Consider the following 21960-nt stretch of genomic DNA (forward strand, 5'->3'; position numbering starts at 1 on the left):
AGGGGGAACAATGTCATTGCGCGCGGCCTTCCTCACAAGGGCATCCAGTATTTACTCCGAAGGCTGGGTCCGAGGGCTCCGATTGGCCCGTTTGATCGTGGGGAAAGCCGCATTCGTATGATCCGCACTTTCACTTACAGCAACTTCTGCATTATAAAAGTCGCACTTCCGTTTACTACGTTTGACCTTTACCGTGTGGAAGTGCCGGCAAGCGGAGCCGGACTCTCGACAACCACTCGTGGTTTTCTAAGCAAGGGAGGAACAGAAGCGGTGCTACGAGATGCTGTGCCACCGTGTTATAGGCTCTCAGCCTCCAGTGTTCCATCATCCAAGAAAGACTGCTGAACTGCAAACAGCAGTTACAACGTCATGTTCGCCCAACAGCCCATTTACAGCACAGTCTGGTACCGTGAAATTGTATGGTACTTCGGGACTCTCATTAACAGCGCCGGGTCACCCCGCACCGTGACGGACTTGATTCGATTAGCCGATCCAAGATCAGCACGAGGGAATACCCGTCTGGAGTTACCGCAGCGTGTCACCGAGTGCGACAGTGCGAATGGCAGCTCGACCGAGAGCGCTGCTATTAAAGGCTAGCTGCAGAACACCGATTGGTGGGAAGACTGGGAAGGAGCTCTTTGATTGGTGGCTGTACTGAGTGAGGACTGTGAATGGTAGACAGAATGAGGGATGCTGGTCAGTGGCTGGACTGGTGGAACACTGATTGGAGGGTCAAATTAGGAGCCATGCTGACTGGTGCCTATACTTAGGATTCGCTGTGATTGGTGGCCAGACGGAGGACGCACCGTAACTGGTGGAGAGTTCAGCGTGTGGGCTAACCTGGCCTGAGGTGTGAAAAGCTTGCTCATGGCTGATCCACGGCTCAAAAGGCTGAGGGCATCCTTGGTGATGGAGAAAGCTCCCTTGGTGAGGTCCAGAGAGGCGCTCAGGGCATCCTTGGTGGCATCCTTGGTGGCGCTCAGCGCGCTGGACAGCTCGCCCTCGAGGCTGAAGGAGGACGCCTCCCTGGACAGTGGTTGCTGGTGACCGGGGGAGAGGGGAGGGGAGACGCCTCGAGCCTGTTCCTCCTGAACTACTTCATTTACCTCATCAGCCTCCTCTACAGCCTCACAAGCCTCCTCCACCACACCCTCAGGTTCCCTCTCCGGTGCTCCGGAGCCGCTCCCGATGCCGCTGTCCTCCAGCAAGCCCGGCTGGGCTACTCTAGCGGGTGAGAGGTCCGAGTCCGTTAGGCTCGGGCTGTCCGTCTCCTCCGGGGAGCGAACCCCCGCTTCCGGCTCACCTACAACCGGAGGGAGGAGCAGCCCTGCTTCCACGCTGTCCATCAGAAGCACCGCGCATGCGGTGGGCAGGTCCGCCTCCTCTTCTCCGGCTTGCTGGGCGCCTCGAGACATCTCCGCCGCCAAGCCGGCGAGCATGTCCTTCATACGCAGCATCGCCAAGTACTGGTAGTGGTTGAGCCACATCTTGACGGGAGACATGGACTGGGCCAGGATGTGGACGGAGGCCAGAGGAGCCGCCTCCCTGCCGCGCGACTCATCCACCTGGTGGCCAGGGCTACATCTGAGGCAGTTCCCCAGGGTCTCTGAGGAGGAGTCCATGCGGTCGCCCCAAGTTGCCAAGGGCTTGAGCTCAAAAGCGGCAGGGTGACACATCCAGACGGACAAGGCAAAGGGCTCCACGAAAGGCTGGGGCTTCCCCTTGGGGCCCCGACGGGCCCCCTCAAAGCTGAGAGCTAGGCGGGACAGGCTAACTGCCCAGACGTCCCGGGAGCGCGGTGACCGCCTGTCTGGGGGCGGAGGATCCAGTTCGGAAGCGTGGTGAAGGAAAGCGCGAGGCAGAGGGTGAAAGGTGCTCTGGTCGCGAGGGAAGGCCCACGGTGGCGGGGGCTGCAAGAAGGGGCAGGCAGAGAAGGTGCTGCAGGTGGCATGGAGGTTGGCCCGGGAGCTGTGGGGGCAGTGGCGCGTGTTGCTAAGGACTGCCTGGGGAACGGTAATGCTGAGGGACTGCGGGCGGTCGGGGTGGTCCAGGATGGAAGACTCCAAGGGGATGACCAGCTGGAGGAAAGTGGGCAAGAAACATAGGGTGGTGATCACCTTTTCTCTTCTCTTCTGTTTTTACATTTTATCACACACTAGTCCAAGGACTCATCCAGAGTTTACCCTGCCCCATGTTTCCAGGATAGGCTCTGGACCACCACCACCACCACCACCAACCTACAGGTACAGGTGGATGGATCTTGTCCGAAGAATCACAGATTGACCGTTTTAAATGAATTATATACTGTTACCGCTCACTAAAAACAACAGAATTCAAGGAACTTGCTCTTTTATTACGGTGTAAATGAGCACAGTACCTACAAGTGTACCACACACTTTAGAATGGGTGTCATGTTTTGTCACATGGGTCACTGACCCCGGCATCCTGGCGTAAAACATGACAGATCGTGCAGAGCAGCGTCACCCCTCCTCAGCTGGGTACCCTGCCGTCCAAAGCCTGCGTGAGCCCACCCAACACACAGCCCCGTCTCACCCTTAGTTGCGTGGCGTCCAGCCGGGTGTCCACGTGCTCCTCGCCCTTACCACGGTCCTGCAGGTGGTAGAAGGCCTTGACCTGGTCCAGCGTGCGCAGCAGACCCCGGCAGAACAGGCTCACCCACAGCACGCTGGCCGGGTCCAGATATAGCTGCAGACCGCTCAGCTGGGCGTACAGGTTGGAGCACGGCACTACGGGGTGGGGGAGACACACCGCCTTCCTCAGAGGTCCTCGCTATCAAAGCGACAGGTGACGGATCACACAAATTCCAGAGCTAGAAAGTTCTAGAGTGTTTCTGCACACTGCGTCCCGAATTCACGTCGCGTCATTAACTAAAGGTCTTTCGATTTGGTCTTTTCACCAAAGGAGATAAACGACTGACTCATTTCCCGCAGCACTTGTTCCTCATTTCATTAATGGAGCACAACTTCTTTGTAATGACTGCAGCAAATGCTTAGCAAAAGACAAACAAACCATTCCAGGGAACGGTAAGCACCTGCAAAGTCATCATGAACCATAAAAGTGAGACAATTTTGTACTGCGGGAGGAAACCAGAGCACTTTCAGGGAAGTCATGAAAGAACCAGGTCTAGTTTCACAAACACCGCAACCGATACGGATTATTTGCTATAGGCTAAGAGACAATATTCTAAACGGGTAATCAACGTTCTACTGATTGCATCACAGTGTATATTGACACGGTTACATGGTGGCTCAGCAGGTAGCGCTAGTGCGTCACAGCTCCTGGCCTCTCCAGATGTAGGTGCATCTCTGTTCGGTGTGTGTGGTGTTTGCATGTTCTCCCTGTGTCTGCATGGGTTTCCTCCAGACGCTGTGATTTCCTCCCACAGTATAAATACGCTCGTAGTGTGTGAATGTGTGTTACATTACTCTGTTTCGTGGATGAACAGGTAACTGTGAGCAGCTTTGTGTTGTGTATCTAGCATTATGAGTCAACCTGGACAATAACAAACACTCAATTAAAAATAATAATAATACGAATAATAATAATTTTTTATTGTCTTTACATACTACTACTACTGCTTATTTCACAACGCAGCAAAATTTTTCAAAGTTTTTAGTTATGCTGATTTTTGCATTGATTATGATTAAAGTTTACTCATTACAAAAACACCACTACTTCTAGTGTCAGATTTTGTCACAGAATCTTGCTTTCACTATTTTTATGATTTTTTTCAAGAATTTCAGAATTTTCACTGAAATTTATTGAGCAACTTTAAATGCCATTTATTAACCAAAAATCACATAGACATGCATGTGTCAGAACATTCTAGATAGCACTGGAACATTCTAGAAACAACTCTGAAACATAGCAGCCACCGGAAGATTATAGAAGGCACCGGAACACTCCAGAAAGTACCAAAACATTCTACAAAGCACCAGATCCTAAAAGGTACTGGCGTGTATTCAGTGCTTGGAACCAAGTGCCAGAATTCGCCAATTTCAAGAATGTGGAATATTTTTTCTAAAAACTGACACATAGTAGTATGCACTAACACAAAAAGTATGATTAATCTAACAAAACTAGATGGAAAATGTAAAAACAAAAAAAAAAAAAATTGATATAATAAGATTTCTGTTACAAAGTGTTATGCTTTTCTAATCACGTGTTTGTTTCTAAAGCTCTTTGTCTATTGTCCAATGTGCTTTTCTTTACCAAACTGCACTTTGCTTCAGAGACAAAACAGCTGCAAAACCCTACATGTACACGCGCGCGCACACACACACACACACACACACACACACACACACACACACACACATTTACTGTATCACCAGTTACTGAGAACAACAGTCACACTGGTGAGCGGAAGGGAAAGAGACTCGGAGATGTTTTTTTACACACCGGGCAGTCCGGGGTTGTCGGGGAAGTAGTACTCGGTGAACTGCCCGTGGATGGCGGGGACCCCGTCCCCCGCGTGGAGGGCTTTGCGGTTGCACGACAGCAGGGACTGCGTCTTCTTGCTGTGGCGCCCCCCAGTGGACACCTGTGTTAGAGCGCAGAATTAAATGGATCAGAGGGGATTTCCAAAGGACATCCAGGGTGCAGGTGGAGAGCGCGGTAAACCTCGAGTCCGGGCGCTGCTAACTGAGCGCTTCCGCGACGTGGGGTTACTGAGCTGTAGAAATAGGGAACCGAATCGAAGCCGGTACGTGATTTTCAGTTAAAATGTGAATTCCGTGGACTTTCTGCGAGCTAAGCAACGCGACGCGATGCGCTCTGCTGCACCGCGGCGTGGGTTGACCGCAGTGAAAAGCGATGCTCGTTTCTGTCTGGGACAAAATGCCCCACATGTGAAAGTGCCACGATGACTGAGAAGCCGAGCAGCTGCGCGCACACGGCGCCGACAGAGCGTAAACGGGAAAGAAGGTTCAAAGCTCTCACGGCTGGTACATCCCTTATGGTCAAACTACGGATTCCACCCGCAAAACTGAAACCCATCACCCTGGGAAGAGTTGCTCAGTCATTCCGACACCCTATGATTATTCGTGCAGTTTTGATAAATTAATCACCAACACATTATGATTTTCGAAAAGTTTGTAACTGGGCGAAATGAAACGCAAATGTACGTGACAACGACGCTACGTTACAGAAGCAAACGCTTTCACCAAGGCTACCCTGACACTGCTTCATTCTGCGGGGAGCTCCTCTACGTTTCTTTTTACACCGGACAGCCGGGCTGAGGGCCCACGCGATTCCTTAATTTACCCTGCAGCAGTTATCCATCCATCCGTACAATTCCGATAACAGCTTGCCCCGAGCAGGGTCACGGTGGACCGGAGCCTATCCCGGAAGCATTGGTATGGTACGCCAGTACATCGCAGGGTATGGAATAGTTATGAATCTAGGGGACGGCTGGTAGCGTAGCGCTTGACGATAGTGCCTTCGGATCCAAAGGTTGCAGGTTTGATTCCCACCTCCGGCTGTAGTACTCCTGAGTAAAGTACTTACCCTAAACTGCTCCAGTAGAATTACCCAGCTGTATAAATGGGTAAATAAATAACTGTAAGCTTGTAATAACTTTACATTGTAATTCACTTTGTAAAAAAGCATCAGCTAAATGTAAAAATGACATTTTTTATTCTAAACAAAAATATCCTGCGAAGAAACTGCAATCGATAAGGGAGCTGAAAACGCAAAAAATTACAGCGTCACCTATAACACTGCATTGGGATAAGAGCGCAAACAGGTATTAGACGTGAACAGGACTCAAGCGTTATTATTCTAAGTGTGTACAGGCGCTAAAATACCCGCAGCGACTCCAATTACAACTTCAATAATCTTTATTTCAAGTAATCAGTCGAATTGCATCGTTCAATTTAATTAAATCCTTATTTCAAAAAACCCTCATTAATTCTTATCCATATTGTGTCAGTGAAGTAATGACCTCATCAACTGCATTGTTTCTTTATTACCTCACAAATGCCCTTGCTGCCCCTTCGGTTCGCAGCCATGGGTTCGGCAACTACCGTCTTGGGAAAAGAAGCGCTCTGAACTCTGACCTTTAGGGTTAGGATGTGGTACGAACCTGATGGATGTCCAGGTCGTCCACCCGCACCACCACGCAGCTGGAGCGCAGCCTCTTGCAGGGGGACCGCCCCGCTCCGGGCCCCGGGGCCGCCGAGCTACGGCGGGAGCCCTGTCCTCGCTCGGGGGGGCTCGACTTAGGGCTGGCGTCTCCGTCTCCTTCGGAGAGAAGACAAAAGCGAGATGCAGCTATGCAAATACTCTCCAGTGCTCTTCAGCAGAGCCCGGCGGAGGAGCCGCCCAACTTCCCCATCTCATGATGGACAAGCTTCGCTCTTTCGTCCCCGAGCAGATATCCCTCAGTGAGAACCACTCCGGCGGTTCATGGACAGCAATTCTATTCCAAGTCATCAGAAGGGTTTAAAAGAAGATCTCCAAACCCAGAATAGAGGTTCCACCAAGAGTGGAAGGAGCCTAGCACCCATATCAAGTGCTGGACAAGCACAGCTCCTGCAACCCTTTGACATTTGAACATTTGGAGATAACAGCCACTATCTCCTTCCACGGCGAAGAGATCGCTGCCCAAATCGATGGAATTAAGCGATGGATCTGACGCTTGGTTCCAGGCATCGTACTGTACGTTCGGGCTTTGGCAGTATTTTGGAGCCTGTGCCCGAGGTTCAGCACCAGGAGTTGGAGCGAGCAGACCCTGTTGGGGGCCGTACCTTGAGTCCTTCTGGAGGGCGTCTCTGCGTGTGGCCCCGGTAAACCGGACCCCTCCTCCTGCCGCCGGAAGTCCTGCAGAAGCTTCTCGGCCCACTGGGCATGAGACTCCATAGCGCTGCAGTAGCGCTCCCAGTGTCGACAGCCGTCACCTGGGGGGGGGAACGGGGGAGGGGGGTGCGGTGTCACACTTGGGAAAGAATGAGCTCGGGCATGTGGGACTCAGATAGCTTCTGCTGGAAGAAACGCTGGCGAACATCTGATAACCTTGGCTGTCGGTGTACAAACGTTTGAGTTAGCAGTTTTGGAGAGGACAAACATTTTTCCATTTTGTCTTCTCTGAACTGTATGTTTTTTTTATCTTGTCTATTTTTAAGAATTAGTTGGCAATAAAATGCACCCAGAGTAGGGGGGTTCACGAGTGGTCGATGAAACCTGAATATAGCCTTATCTGAGGTTTTTATGCAGAGTCTGACCAGCGGATGAACTGAGAGGCGTCAGTATTACTCAGCTTTTATTGAGTGGTGTAGTAAGGGTTGGATTTACAAAGAGACAGACTGACGAAACAATTTGTTGTTCGTAAGCTCAGAAGCTAACACACACACAGAGAGAGCAGGGTCGCAGCGAACCAAAGCCTAACCCAGCAACGCAGGGCGCAAGGCTGGAGGGGGAGAGGTCACATCCAGGATGGGACGCCAGTCCGTCACAAGGCAACGCAAGCGGGACTCGAACCCCAGACCTGCCGGAGAGCGGGACCCGGCCAAACCCGCTGCGCCACCACACCCCCCGAAGATAATATACTCATTCATTCATTCATTCATTTATTTTCGCTACCCACTTGTCGTGGTCAAGGTCGCGGTGGTCTGGAGCCTATTCCAGAATCACTGGAGTAAGGGGGGGGGGGGGGGGAACCCAGTGTACCGTTTCATTAATAAATAACGGTCTCACATTTTTTAAAAATATTATTGCAGATGCTTTTTCACTTGCCCTCGTATAAAAATCAACGTATTTGTCATTGATCGGTTTATATGCGTAACTTATTCTGGGCATTTCATGGAATCATTCTGCGAAGAGTTCAGAGGAATACGGGCATTTTCTCCACACGCACAAATATATAGCAATATTACAATAGAGGCCGTGGGCAGAATGTCACGTGAAGGCAATTTTCTTCACTCCATCGCTGTGCGCGTGGCTACAGTAAGCGCGGTAACTAGTGAGTAAAGGAAGGAACGTGAGTGCAAACTGTTACAAATTATCTCCCAAACAGAAGTGCTGCGTGAAGCAGCCTGACCGCAATGGTCACACGGTCGAGGTAACGGCGGAAAAGACTTCGGCGCGGCTCCTCCTCCAGCGCACGCACTCACCAGGCCGGTGGAACGGGTAGTAGTCGAAGCCCAGCTTGCGGAAGGTCAGCTGCATGGCCCCCTGGGCCCCCCGGGGCTGAGGCTCATCTGTCCGGGGGAGGACGACATCCGGTCAGAAACCCGCGGGGCCCCGAAGGACCGCTTTTCGCCCCGCTCGGGCTCCGAGACGTCACCCTTCTTACATTTACATTAATTCGTTCAGCGGACGCTTTTCTCCAAAGCGACACACGTCTCGGAGAACAGATACCGATAGAGTCGGATGCAGACGCCGATTCTAGCGTTCAGTCCATTTGTCACATACCACAGTAAACCAGTACTTCAGACGAGCAGCTGAATATAAGTTTTTTTCCTTACAATGTAACGTGTACAACCATCTGCTTCTGCTGTTTTCTGCTGCCCGTTTTCTATTTTCCATTTCAGGCACAAATGACAAACGATGCTCTTTATTGCATATACGAATGAGATGCTCGCTCCGCTGTGCTGACCTCTTACCGGCCAAGATCACTCGCTACGCCCCGCCACCTCTGCCTGCTTGGTGGTCCCACACGCAACAGGTCCAAACTCAAAAGCACGGAGGTTTTCGGTTCCGTCTCCGATGCGGCGGAATGACCTCCCCCTTTCACTCAGAACTGCTGAACCTCTCTACGTTTAAGAAGCAGCTTAAAACTCACCTCTTTCAGACTCACTTCTCACCTGATCTCTCAAGTGCATGATAAACGTGTAAATGTTTATGATTAAATCATTTTTTATTAGAAATTGCTGAATAATGGGTAGACCTTTATGCAGCTACTCATGTACTGTACACCGGTTCATATGGTGGACTGTGACAAACTGACTGTACAGGTGGTCCGCGATTTACGATGGTTCGACTTCCGATTTTTTTTGTCTTTACTATGGTGAGCTGCCGATAGATATTCAGTAAAAACCGTACTTAGAATTTAGATTTTTGATTTTTTTTCCCAGGCAAGCGATTTGGACTGCAATACTTTCTCATGATGCTGGTCAGCGACAGCGATCCGCATCTCCCGGTCTGCCATGCGGTCGCTATACAGATACGCCCTTGTATCTACGTTGTGTTTGGCGCATCCATAATATCACAGAAATGCCCATCTGTGTCTCCTGCTACCGGTGGGAAGAAGAAGAGGAGGGAAATTAGTCTTGAGGAGAAACTCAAGATAATTGCCCGGCATGAAGGCAGCAAACCTGTAATGGCCATCGCACGTATGCTGGGCTATGATGTTCGGTAGGTTAGGTGTATTAAACGCATTTTCGACTTACGATATTTTCGACTTGCGACGGGTTTCATGGAACGTAACCCCAATGCAAGTCGGGAACCACCTGTACAGCACTGAAAAATTACGTGTCTGAATCCGAATCTCTCGATCGGTTGATGTAATGCACTCTTTGTATTGTTCTCTGAGATGTGTATCGCTTTGGAGAAAAGTGTCTGCTAAATGAAAAAATATGCGCTAACTTGTTTTTTTCACACACACACTTTCTGAACCGCTTGTCCCAGACGGGGTCGCGGGGAACCGGAGCCAAACCCGGCAACACAGGGCGTAAGGCTGGGGAGGGAGGGGACACACCCAGGATGGGACGCCAGTCCGTCGCAAGCCACCCCAAGCGGGACTCGAACCCCAGACCCACCGGAGAGCAGGACCCGGTCCAACCCACTGTGCCCCCCCTTGCTTTTTTCATCTGCTGTCTATATTTTTCACTATTAATTCAAGTGTTGCTGCAGTGTCTTCTGTCACCACTGTGTTCTATGTTTGCTGCTCTAACCCCCTGCAATTTCCTAGAGGATCAATTTTTTTTTTAAATTATCTATCCATGTACTGTCTATGCGACCTCAGTGGACCTATTAATGCCTGAATGACACTCTGCCCTGTTCTCACATGACTTCTAATGCTAAAGGATTCACAACCTTTAACATATCAGCCCTTTCACGACACCTCTGTAAATTTGCGCCACGCCATCCGACACGATCGCCTCTATTTCCTATCGGACTCAGTTCTGCAGGCAGCGACTTGTGGAACGAGCAGCGTTACACAAAGCGACAGCACGTGTCTCCATCTAGCGCTCTTTGAGCCTTCACTCAATGCGAGTGAGACAGCGCACATAAAGTGACCCCACTAAGTCCGCGACTCCCGCATCCCTGCCGACCGCAGAATACCCATCCGGCAGATGCAGTAAACCCTATTTAACCTGCGCCAGTTTGGGGTTCCAGCCCTCCTCCCACCGCAGTACCCCTGAGCAAGGTACTTACCCTGAACTGACCTCACTGTAAGGTGTTCTGGACAATTGTGCTAGAAAAATGAGTAAATAATAATAAAAACAAGAAGTCAGGAGCTCCACCTTCGTGCACTATAGGACGGCACTAGATAATCACATCCGTTACTGCAACGTTATATTTTAGAAATGATAATGTCTTTATTAGGAACCCTCACTTCTTTTTTCCTTCCAGTTCAAGCGAACATAACAAGCACGCAGGGATAGACAATAAGCGGTCCTTCACTAATGACACGTCACTTAGGACCATCCAGACACAGGATGGCCTTCCCACCCATCCACCTCATTATATTATTTCCGAGTCGTGACATTTGGCCCTAATTCGTAACGCTGACCGCTCCGTGTGTCCTAGCTGTTCTTGTCACTGTGAGCGTTTTGATTTCTATCGGCGGCTGCATTTCGTTTACAAAACTTGTTGCTTGCGATTCCCTTCAAGTTACCTTTTATTTTCAATGGTTAGCAAGCAAGAAAATGAGCGTTCAGCTGGTGCTGGAAGTGGAAGGTAACAGATTTTGAAATAAAAGTGAAAATAATAGTGCAGAGTGGAAATATTTACAATAAATTTATTCATTTATCCTTTAGCTTTCCTCCAAAGCAACTTACAGTTACTTACCCTGGGTAATACAGCTGGGTAATTTTATTAGGGCAAGTACTTTGCTCAAGGGTACTACACCTGGAGGTGGGATTCGAACCTATGACCTTTGGGTCCTAAGGCAACAGCTCTCATTATTTTAACATTAATAATGTGTGAAAACAACGACTAAATAGTAAACAAAGTATAATTATACAATATAGCATTTATGCATGTTCATTTTTTATACCGTTTATCCTTATGGTTCACATAATACCGTATAAGGGGATCGATTTTCGACTTACAATGAAGCCGACGAAAGGAGGATAACCTGCACGTGGGATGGATATTTGGGGGGTGGGGTGTCACCTGGGTCCTGCGAGGAGCTGTCGTTGCAGATGTGCAGGTCCAGGCGGGAGATGAAGGTGTGGTAAGAGGACTCCTTCACATCATGGAGCTCAAAGTACTGGCTGAGATTGCTGGGAACTCCGCTGGGAGAGGGTGCCGGCTCACTCCACAGGGTGTGCGCACCAGGGGAGGGGGGTGCGGTCTGCATAAAACACACACCTCCCCTTTAACTCGCAAAGAAATCATTTGCGTCACACAGAGCGGTTTCTCCTGCCCATTAAGTCAACCCTCCTAACCCCCACCCCCCGCCTCCCTCAACAGCCATCACGACCCCCAATTTCCAATTCCCCTCCCACCTCGTCTCACTCCACATTTGAATGGCATGAGGAAAAACTCCCCAGTTAAAAAAGTCAGGGACAAGGAGTAAATAACAGATGATTACATCGGTTTACTCTAAAGAAGGGTTTAGCTGTTTCTCCGACACCTCCAACACAGCATTATGCGCGAGCAGCAGAAACGGACGGAAGCTGTGGACGCGCTCCAGCGGGACTGGCAGCGGTCACACTGCGCGTCAGTCTGCGTGTGAAGAAAGTGCGAAGTATTAACTGGAAATGTGCGAAAGTTGACTTTTCTGGCCAAAGTAGGATTGTTCCGCCGAAAGGCTTGAGGGCTCTGAGCAGATTATAGTAAGGACCCCCGTGGTGGGAGATTAGCCTGATTTCATCTGTTCTCCGGTGCCCGGCGGCTTGACGGCGAGACAAACAGACGTGGGGAGAGTAGGCGACGTAGTCGTTTCATCCCACCTCCAACTGTGATGCTCTTGAGTGAGGTATTTACACTGAACTGAGGCAGTAAAAATTACCCAGATGTATAAACTAGTAAATCGTTGTAAGTAGATTAACATCGTAAGTCACCTTGGAAGAAACACACAAGCACACACAGGCTGAAGCCGCTTGTCCCACGCGGGGGTCGCGGCGAGCCGGAGCCTAACCCGGCAACACAGGGCGCAAGGCTGGAGGAGGAGGAGGAGGAGGAGGGGACACACCCAGGACGGGGCGCCAGTCCATTGCAAGGCACCCCAAGTGGGACCTGACCCCAGACCCGCCACACTGCAGGACCCGGCCGAACCCACTGCGCCACAGCCCCCCCACCTTGGAATAAAGCACCAGCTAAATAAATACTGCATATATAAATGTAAGGTAAAGCTGGGGGGGGGGGCAGGATTTTTGTTGTTGACCTGTTTAAACTGTACGTGAACCGTAGCATGAAAAGCAAAAGTCCTGAACTGGAACAACAGCTTTTCCTGTATTTATATGTATTATCAGTAAGCCTCTTAATTTTAAAACCAGAAAGAAAAAAAACATGACAAATAAAGCTGCCTTAAAAAAACAAAAGGTTAATTTGCAAATACACCACAACACAGTCATATGCAGAAATGAGAGCGAGCCATATAACTGCATTGCTATTATCAGGATATTAGACATAGCAAATACCAAAGACGTGCTGTTCAGGTTCACCCATAGTGTGCGAGTGACGGAGAGAGTGTGTGTGTTCCGCTGATGTAGGGATGAGTGACCCAGTGTAAGTAGTGTATCTAGCAGTCTAAGTCTTCGGGTGCTCTGGTTTCCTCCCACACTCCAAAGACATGTTGTTCAGGTTCACACAGAGACAGTGTGTTCCACTGATGTATGGATGAGTGACCCAGTGTAAGCAGTGTATCTAGCAGTGTAAATCACCACGGTTAATAAGGTGTGTGGGCTCATAACACTACATAGAGTTCACTGGAAGTCGCTTTAGAGAAAAGCATCTGCTAAATAAATAAATAAATAAATGTAATTATTATTACGTTGATTCAATAGGAACAGAAATGAATGCGTCATGGATAAAGGCTGCATCAGTCATGCAACAATGACAGAAGACGCACTCTCATCCAACAGCTGGCAGTGTGGTGGAGTTGCGGTTGCGGGGGGAGTGGGGGGGGGGGGTAGATCATATGATGATCTCACTCCCTAAAACTGAAAGAAAGCGGGGGTAGAAGCAGTGCATTTCAGAGGGCAAACAGCAGTATCAGTAACCAGTAACTGTGCAGCATCCGGCTTCAGGGGGACAAAGGGAAGGGAATCGTATATCACGCTGCTCCGTGTGGATGTCTCTGTTCTCCAGTCATCGCCGTTACCCTCCTGTTGAGTGTAATCATGGTACCGTCGGAGGCTGGGACGGGCGGCTCGTTTCGGCGGCGACGAGCACCAGGTGCGGCGGCGAATCAGCCAATGACGGCATGAAGGAAGGATCGTTGGAGTGCTGGGTTTACGTTTAGCGGACACACTAGAGATAATTTGGCAAGGTGCACATTTCGGCTAAATTTCTGCTAGTTGCGTTTGGTTCGTGTCGAAATGCTGAAAAGCCATTTCTAGCTCATTAGTTAATATGAGCAAATAATTTCATTCTGTAGGCACAGAATCGCACACCTGGTCAGTCCTTGAATCTGACACATCCTGGCACGTCACGGTTACACATCGAAATGGAAATACAGCGGGTGGCGTAACGAACAGAGCGTCGTGCTGCAATCGAAGTACTCCGGTACTTAGCCTTAACCGATAGAGTATCAATACTCTAGCAGCAGTACCGTATGAAGGGAATAAAAGTCTAGGTAGCACAGTGTCAGGTGTCAAAATAAATGTAAATATAACGGTGTAAAGTAAGGGTGAGTGGCGCTGGGTCGAAATCACACCTACGTCCGGATAAGCAGTTCACTAGCGTTGATGCACCAGCTTTACCCGCTGCACCACCCTGCCATTTAAGTGATAACCTCTTTACTAGCACCTCAAATGCTGCTGCCGGAGTCGATACGGGCGAAGCGCCTGCACGCGCCCCAGATTTGAGAGGCGGCCGTAAGACCCCACCTGCAGGGACTCGCCGGCCATGCTCTTTCTCTGCTGGGCCGAGCGCTCCATGGCCTCGCTCAGGGACTTGGCGTAGTGAATGACAGCCTTGAGCTGCGAGTCGGTCAGCACCCAGAGCAGGTCGTCCAGGATGAAGAGGAGCTTCGAGGCCAGCACGTTGCAGTCCTTCACCTGGGCAGAGGGGGGCACGGTCAGAAATACTGCGGTCACTGTTCAGTCACTCACACGTGGCTCTTTCCAGAATTGCCGCCGTGTCCTTCCGGAAGTACGGTGCTCATATACACTCCTTTAGACCGCTTCACTTCCAAGTCGATGATGGTCACTCACTTCCTGCTGAAGACTCCTTTGTACTCATTATTTTACCCAGTGCATTGCAAATAGACTATTTCAATTAATATTCATGTTTTCACTGCCAGTATAAATTACAGATGCATTCATCCATCCATCCATCCAGATGCGTTCAGTTTCATATTTATCTTTGTTGCTACAGCATGAATGTCATGCAAATATAAAAAAATTCAAACTTTCATTCATGCAGCTGGGAATAAGAGAACAGACTGATATTACACCTCTGCACCCGACTTTGTCTTCTAATATCTAATATCCACACTGTATGTCCGGATGCAGCGTGTAATTAACGCGGCCTGTAATATGATTCTGTGTGTGTGTGTGTGTGTGTGTGTGTGTGTGTGTCAGAGAAATCGCGCTTCTTAATGGGTCAAAGCAGACTGCATTTCTCCACTGTGCTGTGCAGAACACTTCCTCAATCTGAGTGTGTGATCTGAGAACTCATTTCTCCCCAACCCCACCCCCCCCAAGGACACGCTGTGCACAAAAATAGCTGTGCGTGGATTGTGAAATGTTCTCTTTCATGCGCTGTATGGTGTAAAAGAAAAAAAAAAAAAAAAAAAAAAAACGGAGGCGGAGCACTTGAAGAAGGACAGTAGAGACATGCGTCCAAGCCCTTCTCCACCAGACAACCTTCGAGCTCTTAACTGATCTCCTCCCGGTGGACGGCAGCCAGTCCGTCTGCTCACGTATGTCGAGTCCCTCATCCTGGCCCTGTTCCGACCACTTACCCCCCCGCGAGCCGCCCCAGGGGACTCACCCTGCGCTTGAGTGCGATGCGGATGCGGCCCTGGTTGGTGATGAGGCGCAGCGGCGTGCTTCCCAGGTCCTGCTCCTCGCCCTCCATGGCGTCCGCCTCAATACGCAGGCTCTGCCAGTTGATCTCCTTGAAAGTCAGGACCTGGAGTGGGTACACAGACACACACACACACACACACACACACACACACACACACACACACACACACACAGACTAAACTGGTTATACCGTCTTAAACTCCCACCCCTGCTGACTCCACAGAGTACTCTCAGCATGTACAGATCAGCCAGATACACATTAACATGAATTAATTTATCTGATGTTCTCCTCCAAAGTGAGATTCTTTTAATTATTTACCCATTCAATCATTTAAGCTGATTTTACACAGCTGATTAACAGATAATTTTTGCTTTATCAGTTCATGGTGAGAACCCTGATCAAGTGCACTATAACAGCAGGTATGATTCAAACCTGGGTCCAAAGGATGCAGTTGTAACCACTGTGCCACCTGCTGCCCCTGGTGGTGTAGGAATTAATGGCAATTAATGGAAAACTGTGGAAAATCTATGAATGAATTTATGAATGGCCCAGGGAAACGGAGGAGGGCGGCTTCAGCAGGCAGCTCCATACAAGACTGGATGCCCCCCGTCTGACACCCCATCTGCTCTGCATAACGGCTAAAGGGATGGGACATGAGGCGTACCTCCCCCCTCTTCGGGTCCGTGATGCGGGTGTAGCGGAGGTCGCTGCGCTGCCACTTGGGGTTGAGGCTGGTGCCCTGCAGCTGCCAGAGCTCGAAGGAGGCACGGAAGGCACGCGCCTGCACCCTGATGGCGATGGAGTTGATGACCACGGACATGCCTTCCACCACCTTCTCCGCGAAGCCATACTCACTGCACGTGGACACACAGCAAACAGAGACAGGGCGAACATGTGTGATAAACCCGTCACAGCAAATTAACAGCTCAATGTCGGAAACAACTCGTTCTTCTACCTGTAACTACATATATTATTGTTCTTTGTTTGGTAACAAAATAGGGGGCGCGGTGGCGCAGTGGGTTGGACCAGGTCCTGCTCTCCGGTGGTTCTGGGGTTCGAGTCCCGCTTGGGGTGCCTTGAGATGGACTGGCGTCCCGTCCTGGGTGTGTCCCCTCCCCCTCCGGCCTTACGTCCTGAGTTGCCGGGTAGGCTCCGGTTCCCCGCGACCCCGTATGGGACAAGCGGTTCAGAAAATGTGTGTGTGTGTGTATGTTTGGCAACATAGTATTTGCGGGGGGGGGGGGAAATCAAGGTTCGAATCCCACCTCCTGCAGGAGTAGCATTCAGTGTTACCCTGAATTTAATAAAAACTACCCAGCTGTATAAACAAATTATAAATCAGTGTACATCGTTTAACATTATAAGCTGCTTTGAAGAAATGCATCCGAGAAATAAATAAATGTATGTTTGAATTTTACAACATCCACATGCTCTGACCTTTGACCAGCAGTGATGGCAATGGGAGAAGGGCCATTGGGGGGACGTGGCTCCTCGCAGGTTCTCATCTCTACCTCCACCTTATCCAGGAACTGCAGAAAAGGGGCGCGGGTGGCATCTGGGTCAGTCTTACGAAAAGCAAAACCTCAAGGGCAAACTAAGACCCACATGGCGAAAGAAAACAGGCGGGAAGCGAGAGAAAGGCAGCGGAGCGTCACGGTCTTAGAGCAACGGGTCCACAGCAGGCGGAAAGTGTGCAAAGAGTCACTGTGACAAAAGAAATATTAATGTGCCAAGAGGGCAGGGGAAGAAAAAAAAAAAATTAAAAATTAAAAAATAAAAAAAACGCATTCCTATGAGCATTGTGCCTCCTTACCAGGCAGATGGGGTTAGTCTTCAGCTTCGTCCATTGTATCTGGAGGAGACACCAGAAGACAAACTGAATGACAGCCTCTTGCTCCCAGCTGTGGTTCTTTACAGTGGTCCTCCCATACCTCCCCCCTCCCTCTCCCTCTCCCTCTCCCTCTCCCTCTCCCTCACCCGGATGGCAGCCTTGTTGCAGTAGACACGTGTGACGGCCAGCCAGGTGGGCAAATCCAGCATGTTCTGCAGCACCTCCTCATCCAGCTCCAGGTTCGACAGCTGCCCCTCGCCCTTGAGCGTGCTCAGATTGATCTTGTCCGGGGACAGGTTCTTGGTGAACCTGCGGGGGCCACAAGTACAGCAACAGGTGAGGTGCAAAGTAGCTTTGCAGCCTGCTGCTAGGGACTTACCACACTAACATGGCTTCAAACTTTTGTGTGTAAGGCTGTAGTTAAGGCACCGGGGATCAGCGGAGATGCCGGGCTGGCCGGAGACCAAAGCGGACGTTCTCCATCCAGCTTGATTTAAATCCCTCGCTTGGGAGAACTAACAGCTCCCTTATCTGGCATTACGCAGAAAGGGTGAAACAGAAAAAGGGAACAGAGTAAGCAGTGTAACTGGCGCAGCAATCACACATTCCTGGGATACGGATATGCACAGTCCAAATAATAAAGACACGCACGGTCCAGTGCTGCACCCGGAATTCACTGCAACACCGCGACTGTTTTTCTCCCGAAACACGTCCTCTAGGGCTGGATTAATTGCTGTCGGAGTTATTGTTGGTCTCGACTCGCTCGGGTCACGTGGTTGAGCTCGGAGCTGAAAAGACACCTGTTGAGCCCTTAGGTCACAACGCCATCCCGGAGGTAAACGACACTTCCACCTATGATCGCCCAAGGATGAGCAGCGGTTTGTCAGGTAAATCTTACCCTGCGTCCCCTGATCGTGAGTCTGCACGTGGCTGGGGTGGCTCTCACAATCCTCCCTCCTTCACCTGTCAAAGTGCACCTTGTTGCCTTGAGATATGGCACAACTGTGTTTTCAGAGGGTGTCTATGAACCAAACAAGATTTTACCACCCCCCAAACCACGCCAAAAAAAAAAAAAAAACCCCTTATAAGGAAGAAAACTGAAAATCCACACATAGTCCCACTCTCCATAACCACTTACTGTAAAGCAGCAGAATAAACTGGGAACAAGGATAACAGGTGGATTACTTGAAGAGCTGCAGCGTTCCTCTCAACAGACTAAATCCCATATCCTGCTGTAGCACCTTTGATCAAGGTACTCACCCTGAATTATCTCACACACTCACACACTATCTGAATTGCTTGTCCCATACAGGGTCATGGGGAACCGGAGCCTACCCAGCAACACAGGGCGCAAGGCTGACACACACACACACCACTATCTGAATTGCTTGTCCCATACAGGGTCATGGGGAACCGGAGCCTACCCAGCAACACATGGCGCAAGGCTGGAGGGGACACACCCAGGACGGGACGCCAGTCCGTCGCAAGGCACCCCAAGCGGGACTCGAACCCCAGACCCACCGGAGAGCAGGACCCGGTCCAACCCACCGCGCCACCGCACCCCCCCTCTCACCCTTAATTGATACAGTAAAAATTAACCTGCTGCATAAATAATTATAGGCAACTCACAAGTATTCATTTAGCTGACGCTTTTCTCCAAAGTGACTTACACTGTTAAGGTACCTATTTATGCAGCCGGGTGATTTTCACTCAAGCAATTTTAAGGTCGGTACCACGCTCAAGGGTACTACAGCCGGAGGTGAGATTTGAACCTGGAACCTCCGTGTCCAAGGGCAGCAACACTAATCACTACACTTGCGACTCGCCCTGGTAACTTCACCCTCTAAGCTGCTTTGGAGAAAAGCCTCCCGTTAATGAATAAATGTAACTCTAAGGAAGGGTCGCGGTGGTCTAGAGCCCATCCCAGAAGGATAGGGCACGAATCTGAACGAGGTACGTCTTTGATGAGAGACCAGTTTATTCTGCATTAAACGCATAAACGCGGCAAGATCTCGTAAAACAAGCACAGGCAGTCCGAAACCCCACCAGGCCTAAACATTTACCGCATTACAGTAAGAGGATCCTGGGAAAGAGCATGGCAGCAGATGCCGTTTAAGTTGGGATGACAAGTTCCTCAATGCGATCAGCGCCCTGGTCACACCTCCTTGGTAAACTGAGTACTGTAGCAACGATCACTCTTTCTCCCAAGCACGCACACACACACACGTGAGCAACCGCTGCCATATAAAGCTGCTAAACTCTTGTCGAAGCAGCACGTAAGACAAGCTGTTTGTCAGCGGGAATTAACTTTCACGGGTTTTTCTTCTCCCGTGGCCAGGATGCTCGGCGCCGCGCTCGTCGGCCACGGTCCCTCAAACACGCGTGAGAAAACACGCACAGAGCGGAGAATTCCGCACCGGCTCAGAAGAACGCCTGTTTCAACCGCTCCCGCTTAGGCCTTATAAGAGGAAGGAGCCGGAAAAGCAGCTCAGCGCGCGCCAGGGGCGAGGGCCTTCAAAGGGAGATTTACCCATGTATACAGCAGGGTGAGTTTACTGGAGCAATTTTATGGTAAGTACCTCGATCATGGACGTTACAGCATGAGGTGGGATTCAAACCTGGGTCCTTCAAGTGAAAGGCAGCAGCTCCAAGCACTACGCCACCTGCTGCGCCAAGACAGGAACAAGAGGGAATAAATTATTTAACATGGAGCACAGAGGGACAAGTTGAGTTTTACGCGCTGCGCGGTCCTCGGCAGAGCGGTGGCGCTCCAGCGGGGAGAGACCCCATCCTGGAGGTACCAACAGAGAGACCCCGACTGCGTTGAAAAGTTACGAAGCTCCAGTTGAACAAATGCTTGTGGGGGGTCTTTCTCCATGCCGTGAGCCATAACCAGCGACATCACCAACAGTGACACACGTAGCGCCTGGAGCGCCGCGTCACTTTTATTACCTGTGTGTTCCAGCGCAACAGAGACACAGATGCAGGCCCCCCCCCACCAACTCGCAGCCCTCCCGCTGTCTCTGTGCCAACCGGCTGCTCAACGGATGTGGGCAGGAAGCGGAGTGGCACTCGGCGCAGGACTCCTTGGGAGCACAGCAGCGGAGAGATAGATAGGAGACAGCGCTCTGATGACTCGGGCTGAACACCGAGTTTACCTTCAAGGACGCCGATACGCCAAGACTCCCTCATGGGCCCTCGGCAGCACTAATAGTCCATTTGGAAAAATTAAAAAATAAACAAGCAAAAAGTGAGACACTCCAGAGGTGTGAGGCCAGAAATCAGATTCTGATCATTCTGATGTGTTGCGATGAGCTCCCCTTGTCCCTCAGAGCTGCTGAATCCCTTTCAGCATTCAATAAGGATCTCAAAACACACCTCTTCCAGACCTACTTCTCTCCTCATCTAACAGCTCAAAGAATTTGCATCCCACCTTCTGCCATGAACACTTGAGTTTTACCTATCAAATGTACGTGAAGCTAATCGCGTAATGCACACACACACACACACACACACACACACACACACACACACACACACACACTTTCTGAACCGCTTATCCCATATGGGGTCACAGGGAACCGGAGCCTACCCGGCAACACAGGGCGTAAGGCCGGAGGGGGAGGGGACACACCCAGGACGGGACGCCAGTCCGTCGCAAGGCACCCCAAGCAGGACCTGAACCCCAGACCCACTGGAGAGCAGGACCCGGTCCATCGCGTAATGCATCCGTGGTAAAACCGCGGTAGACACAGACCGTACTTTGAGCACCACGTGTCTGCCTCTACATCTCTTTGTTTACAGGTGAAGCATATATACATCAGTTCGGAGAAAAGAATCTGATAAATGGATGACCGTGAATATAAATGATTCAATGGTCTATTAAACTGAAACCCACATTTACTCTAATAGACTCAGTTTTTTCCAGTCTGGGCAGGGCATTAATGGTCCACTTGTTTTTAAATGAGTATGGAAACACTTACCACCTGGTGACCCTCGAGTGGCAACCAGCCAACCAACAGTCCTGCTGTCGAGACAAGAGCGAGATCTGTTTTTTGTTTGGTTTTTTTTCTGGTGCCCCCCCCCCCCGTGTGCTCACAGCGTGTGAAAGCCAAAGACAGCAGAGCAGTCCGGAGCGGCACTGAAGTGGACATGCATCAGCGGAGCCCTCTTACCCCGATGACTCACACCCCTTCCCCAGAACAATAAAAGTATTGCAAAGTAGCTGGCGCCATCATACAGGACAAGAGGGCCTTTCCACTCCTTTCCCATTCAAATAGCGGTTTTCGTGCGGCACGGTGGCGCAGCAGGTAGCACTACTGACTCACAGCACCCGGGCTCTTTAGATGTGAGTTCGATACCCGCTCAGTCTGTGTTGTGTTTGCATGTTCTCCCTATGATCATGTGGATTTCCTGCAGGTGCTCTGGTTTCCTCCCACATTCCAAAGGCCTTAGTTTCAAGTGAACCGGGGATTCTAAATTGCCCTTCATGAGTGTGTTTGTGTGCGTTACGCCGCTCTGCATAGCAACCCACGGTGTCAAACCCAACTAGGCTTCGACCTCCCATCTCAAGTCGCCCACGGCAATTGTGTGCAGGCAGTAGGGAAGAAGGTCCAGCGAACACGAGCAATACACATGTAGACAGTGAACTTCCAAGATACGATCCAGCTCTTTGGGAAAGAAATGCAATAACGTAATAAGGATGTGGGCTAAACTAACACAATACAGTCTCCCACTTA

General features: G+C 50.3%; 1 protein-coding gene across 1 annotated transcript in view; it reads right to left on the reverse strand.

Annotated features, from left to right (window-relative positions):
- bltp3a (bridge-like lipid transfer protein family member 3A) overlaps positions 1 to 21960 on the reverse strand; it is a 34284-nt gene that overhangs the window by 9288 nt on the left and 3036 nt on the right. Inside the window, exons 2-14 of the mRNA XM_029246399.1 lie at positions 17368 to 17530; positions 17204 to 17242; positions 16828 to 16919; positions 16055 to 16244; positions 15352 to 15492; positions 14244 to 14414; positions 11362 to 11542; positions 8133 to 8219; positions 6771 to 6920; positions 6107 to 6264; positions 4423 to 4564; positions 2554 to 2747; positions 841 to 2078 (exon numbers count right to left, since the gene is read on the reverse strand). Of these exons, the coding sequence (XP_029102232.1) occupies positions 841 to 2078; positions 2554 to 2747; positions 4423 to 4564; positions 6107 to 6264; positions 6771 to 6920; positions 8133 to 8219; positions 11362 to 11542; positions 14244 to 14414; positions 15352 to 15492; positions 16055 to 16244; positions 16828 to 16919; positions 17204 to 17242; positions 17368 to 17530 (2946 nt within the window). The remainder of the gene's footprint in view (positions 1 to 840; positions 2079 to 2553; positions 2748 to 4422; positions 4565 to 6106; positions 6265 to 6770; positions 6921 to 8132; positions 8220 to 11361; positions 11543 to 14243; positions 14415 to 15351; positions 15493 to 16054; positions 16245 to 16827; positions 16920 to 17203; positions 17243 to 17367; positions 17531 to 21960) is intronic.

The sequence above is a fragment of the Scleropages formosus genome, chromosome 19 (assembly GCF_900964775.1).
Source record: "Scleropages formosus chromosome 19, fSclFor1.1, whole genome shotgun sequence".
Taxonomy (NCBI): Eukaryota; Metazoa; Chordata; class Actinopteri; order Osteoglossiformes; family Osteoglossidae; genus Scleropages; species Scleropages formosus.